A 4,715-nucleotide genomic window follows, 5' to 3' on the forward strand; every position below is an offset into this window, starting at 1 on the left:
TTACCTTCACGTTTCGTTATATGTATATTTCTAGGTTCTTTATGGTAATCGGCTACCTTCACGTTCTGGTATGTGTGTATATTTCTAGGTTTTTTTTTCTATCTTCAGATCTGCAATAGGTAACTAGTTACCTTAACGTTCATATATGTGTATATTTCTGGGTTCTTTATGGTAACCAGTTACCTTCACGTTCTTGTATGAGTGTATATTTCTAAGTTCTTTATGGTAACCGGTTACCTCCATGTTCTGATATGTGTGTATATGTTTGGGGTTATAAGATCATATCATGTATTTTTTTTTCCTTCTAATTCAATGTTTCTTTCATATTTAATATAAGTAACTCGTCATCCCTCGTATGGTAACTGGTTACCCTCTTATAGCATAAGGTTACTCCTCTCAAGATAACTTGTTACCTCTCCTGATACATGTTATAATTTAACCTAGTTTTATGATTTTTTTTTACATAACTGTGAAAAAACAATCAAGTAACTGGTTACCTTACCCAGACTTTGAAAAAAAACGTACAATCTAAAAAAAGGAAACAATGTTATAATAAATAAAAAAATGATAAACACAGTTCATATTACAAAAAAAAAAAAAAGCAAAACAACCAAATAAAAGTTAATATAAAAATAGTTATATATAATTAATATAAAAAAATCAAATAAACTAAAAAATAATAATCAAATTACAAACATATTCTTCCAAATTAATAAAACTTGATTAAGAGTAAAACTATGACATAAACCAATTTTTATACAAAAATATGGGCAAATAAACCCATACACGTCAAAATTCTTAAAAAAAAGCTACAGTTTAATTTTTTTTTTTTTAAAAAACTATATTTTTGCAAACTTTATTAAAAATCTCATATAAAATTTAATTTCCTCTTCATTTTATTAGATAACATTTATAAAAGCTTGTCTTTTTTAGATGTTTATTATATCATATGGAGTACCTATTTCTGTGTTCTATTAATAGCCTAAGTTTGAGTAAAATATATACCAAAACATTATATTTATGTGATACTATTTTTTAAAATTAAAAGTCCTCCTTTAATCAAACGCGATGGGTTAAAAAGCAGTGCCCCACATCATCAAGTGATATGTTTTGGTGTGTATTGTGTGTGCTCATATTAATACTCTTTCAATACAACGTATTTTTGGGTAGTTATGTGCCAACTTTGTCTTGGATAATTATGTTTGACTTTTTCAAGTACCAATTTTTGTTTTGGCTTTATTCGATATCAACTTTGATTTGCCTTTATTTTGTTACAAGTCTATTGTGGGTTTATGACTTGGTTTTTATTATAAACGTACACTAGCCAAAGAGACTCCCCTTCAGCTAAATTAGTTTGTTGATTTTTAATATTCATTTTATATATTTACTTTTATACTTGTTTAAATAAGTTTACTTATCAATCAAATTTATTTTTGAGGTGGTTTATATGTCAATTTTTGAAAGCATGTGTTTTTTGGAGAGACAATTTTGGACTAAAGTTGCTCACACTGCTCTTTTTGTGTGTGTTTTCTCAAGCTTTATTGTCAAATTTTCTAATGACAACTATGTCTCATATAAGTCCTCTGGTTTTTTAGCGACTTATATTTTGATTTTGCATACCTTTTGGCTAAACAACAAGTTTTTTGGATGGATGAAATCTATCATTTTTTTTTTCAATCTTAAGATTCAATCACTAGTAAAAAAAATAGTTAATTAATGAACTGTTAATATATTTGATTTTTGCTTATCGTTGGTTAATGACAATAGGAAGATCAAATCCTAGAACAGTACGAAAATAAACATATGCAGAGAAGCAACTTCGATCTTGAACAAATTGTATCACTCTTTTGAACAAACCAAAAATTCAAGAAAAGTTGCATTTTCTTTTTCTATATATATTTTGTCTATGCATCTATTAATCAATTTCATATCCATGGTTCTAATAATTTATCTTATTTGGTCATTGTTTAGGGAAGCTAGGCTGTGGAACATGCAAATCTCAAAGCTATAAGGGAAATGTTTTGCAAAGAAACCAGAAGCAAAGCTATTGAGTAGTAATTAATAATAATATTATTAATGTCAATCATATAATATTATTTGAAATGATTTCCTGTATTGATTGTATTAATAATTTTTTTCTATTACATCTAAATGTACAGACTATTTCCTAGTTTTATATATAAATGATGGCCCTCATCTCTACGTAGCAGTGCCGGTTTATGTCTATGTATGAAAGTAGGTAAAATGAATGGTTGGTATACTAGCTGAAAACGTGGTTGGATGAAGTCCTTCAAACTTAACAAAACTCAGCCTAATTCAATCTTTTGATAAAGTCTTTATCATATATATACCCTCAAAATTTGTCTTCCTAAAAGTTTTAATATATTTATACAATAAACTCTTTGTATCAGCATTTTCAAGAATTAAAGAAACATCCTTGATCCTTGTCAAACCAACAAAGTATGAATATCACATGATTCACATCTTGTTCTTGTTGTGAACTTGTAATTGTGAAGTCACAATGTAGAAAGAGTGTGATGGGTCCAAAATATAAATTTCAGGTGAAAAAAATTATTATTTTTCTTAAGAGAGAATTACTGATAAATATGAAGTCACAATGTATCACCACTTCCCCTACCTAACACCTTGCTCAAGATATATATTAATATATATATATATATATATAAAAATATATTGGAAAGGGTATTTTAGGGAAATTTGAAGCCACAAGTGTATTTACTTCTTCTACCGAACACTTTGCCCGAGACTGGAAGATAGGATTTTTAAGTTTGGTCAGTGACCAGCATATTAAAATAGCTACCCCCAAAAGGTTACAACACTCACTTAAATAACACCAGGCACTAATTTTTTTCTCTTCAATTGCTTTCTGTTCTTCTTTATTCAAATTCCCAACCACCCTAATATACTGCATCAGTAAGAAATCTCTTTCTCCTTTCTTTTTGTGTGGCATTACAACTGTGTATTCACAAATATTTATGATCATTGTTTTTTTTTTTGGCTTTTTTCCAATGAATATAGTGGAAAACAACATGGTGATGGTGCATGAAATCCCTTTTCCTCCTGAGATCAAGACCACCAAGCCATTATCTCTATTGGGTTATGGTGAGTGATCACTAATATACGCAAATACAATGATGAAACAGGAATAATTATTGTTACTTATGAAATGTTTACTATATCTGCATATACAATGATGAAACAGGTATCACAGACATGGAGATACACTTTCTTCAAATCAAGTTCACAGCAATTGGAGTGTACTTGGACTCCGATGTTGTGAAACATCTACAACAATGGAAAGGGAAAAAGGGGAACGAACTAGCTGAAGACGATGACTTCTTTGATGCCCTTATCTCAGGTGATTGATTACTAAAAACTAATCAATGTGATGAGATACCAACCAAAAAAAAAAGTATCTGATCTGACCTAGTTATGTTATACTTGTGTGTGCATATACAAATTACAATTAGCCCCTGTGGAGAAGTATTTAAGGATTGTGGTGATCAAGGAGATCAAAGGGTCCCAATACGGAGTTCAGCTAGAGAGTTCAGTAAGGGATCGTTTGGCTGCAGAGGACATGTATGAAGAAGAAGAAGAAGCTGCTTTGGAGAAAATCGTTGAGTTTCTCCAGTCCAAATATTTTAAGAAAGACACTCTTATTACTTTCCATTTCCCAGCTACTTCTCCCACTGCTGAGGTAATAATAATATACATATAACAAAGTTTATATGTAAATAGGGTTTGAAATTGTTATTGTAACTACTAACACTTGTTGGCTTTATATGGGTATCAGATTGTGGTGACGCTCGAAGGGAAAGAAGAGTCGAAGCTAAAAGTGGAGAATAAAAATGTGGTTGACATGATCAAAAAATGGTATCTGGGAGGGACCAGTGGGGTGTCTCCATCAACCATTTCTTCCTTGGCTGATAACCTCTCTGCTGAGTTATCTAAATAAAGCTTTTGTTCTGCTGCTTATGAAAATGTGGTGCCTCCAATCTAGTTCTCTATTTTTCTTTTTTTCTTGCCCATGGAAAATGGGACACATAGTCACTGTATCTCTCTGCCTTTGGTTATGAATAAAATTAATGAAGCTTAATATATTTATTTATCTCGTATTGAGTTTTATCGAAATATAATTTTATACGCTCAGTCGGTTAAATATTTAATATTATTAGATTATTCCTCATTTTAGTGATATATTTGATTTTTAATTATTTAATTATTTTTAAATAATTTAAATATATTTTAAGAATTTATAAAATAACATAAATGTTTAATTAAAATTTTAAATAAATATAATTAATTAAAAACATTAGAATAAAAAAATTAAAAAACTAATTGAAATTTTATTAATTAACTTTAAATAAACCTAAATTTTAATTTAATTAATGAAAAAATTTATATTTCACCCAATCTCATCATCACTGTCCAAGTTCTCCACTCTCTCAATCTCACCATCATTTTAGTGATTTATTTAATTTTCAATTGTTTTATTATTTTTAAATGATTTAAATATATTTTTAGAATTCATAAAATAAAATAAATGTTTAATTAAAACTTTAAAATAATTTTAATAAATAAATTTAATTAATGAAAAATAAACAAAAATTGGAATTAAAATATTAAAAATTAATTAAAATCTTATTAATTAACTTTAAATAAATCTAAATTTTAATTTAATTAATGAAAAAAAC

The 4,715-nt window shown here is 28.2% G+C and overlaps 1 protein-coding gene across 1 annotated transcript; it reads left to right on the forward strand.

The window, feature by feature from the left end:
- The first annotated feature begins 2,778 nt into the window (after window positions 1–2,778).
- On the forward strand, window positions 2,779–4,129 carry LOC133798149 (chalcone isomerase-like protein 2). Its single transcript, XM_062236352.1, has 5 exons — window positions 2,779–2,934; window positions 3,040–3,123; window positions 3,224–3,379; window positions 3,492–3,718; window positions 3,815–4,129. Coding segments are annotated over exons 1-5 (630 nt in total). The 5' UTR covers window positions 2,779–2,933; the 3' UTR covers window positions 3,977–4,129.
- The last annotated feature ends 586 nt before the right edge of the window (window positions 4,130–4,715 follow it).

Source organism: Humulus lupulus, chromosome 8, assembly GCF_963169125.1.
Source record: "Humulus lupulus chromosome 8, drHumLupu1.1, whole genome shotgun sequence".
NCBI classification, from domain to species: Eukaryota; Viridiplantae; Streptophyta; class Magnoliopsida; order Rosales; family Cannabaceae; genus Humulus; species Humulus lupulus.

Bases quoted from the DNA above. Each gene is read 5' to 3' on its own strand.
- LOC133798149 (XM_062236352.1), top strand. The intron at 3,124-3,223 runs GTGAGTGATCAC...ATGATGAAACAG, and splicing joins ATTATCTCTATTGGGTTATG to GTATCACAGACATGGAGATA. The intron at 3,719-3,814 runs GTAATAATAATA...TATGGGTATCAG, and splicing joins CTACTTCTCCCACTGCTGAG to ATTGTGGTGACGCTCGAAGG.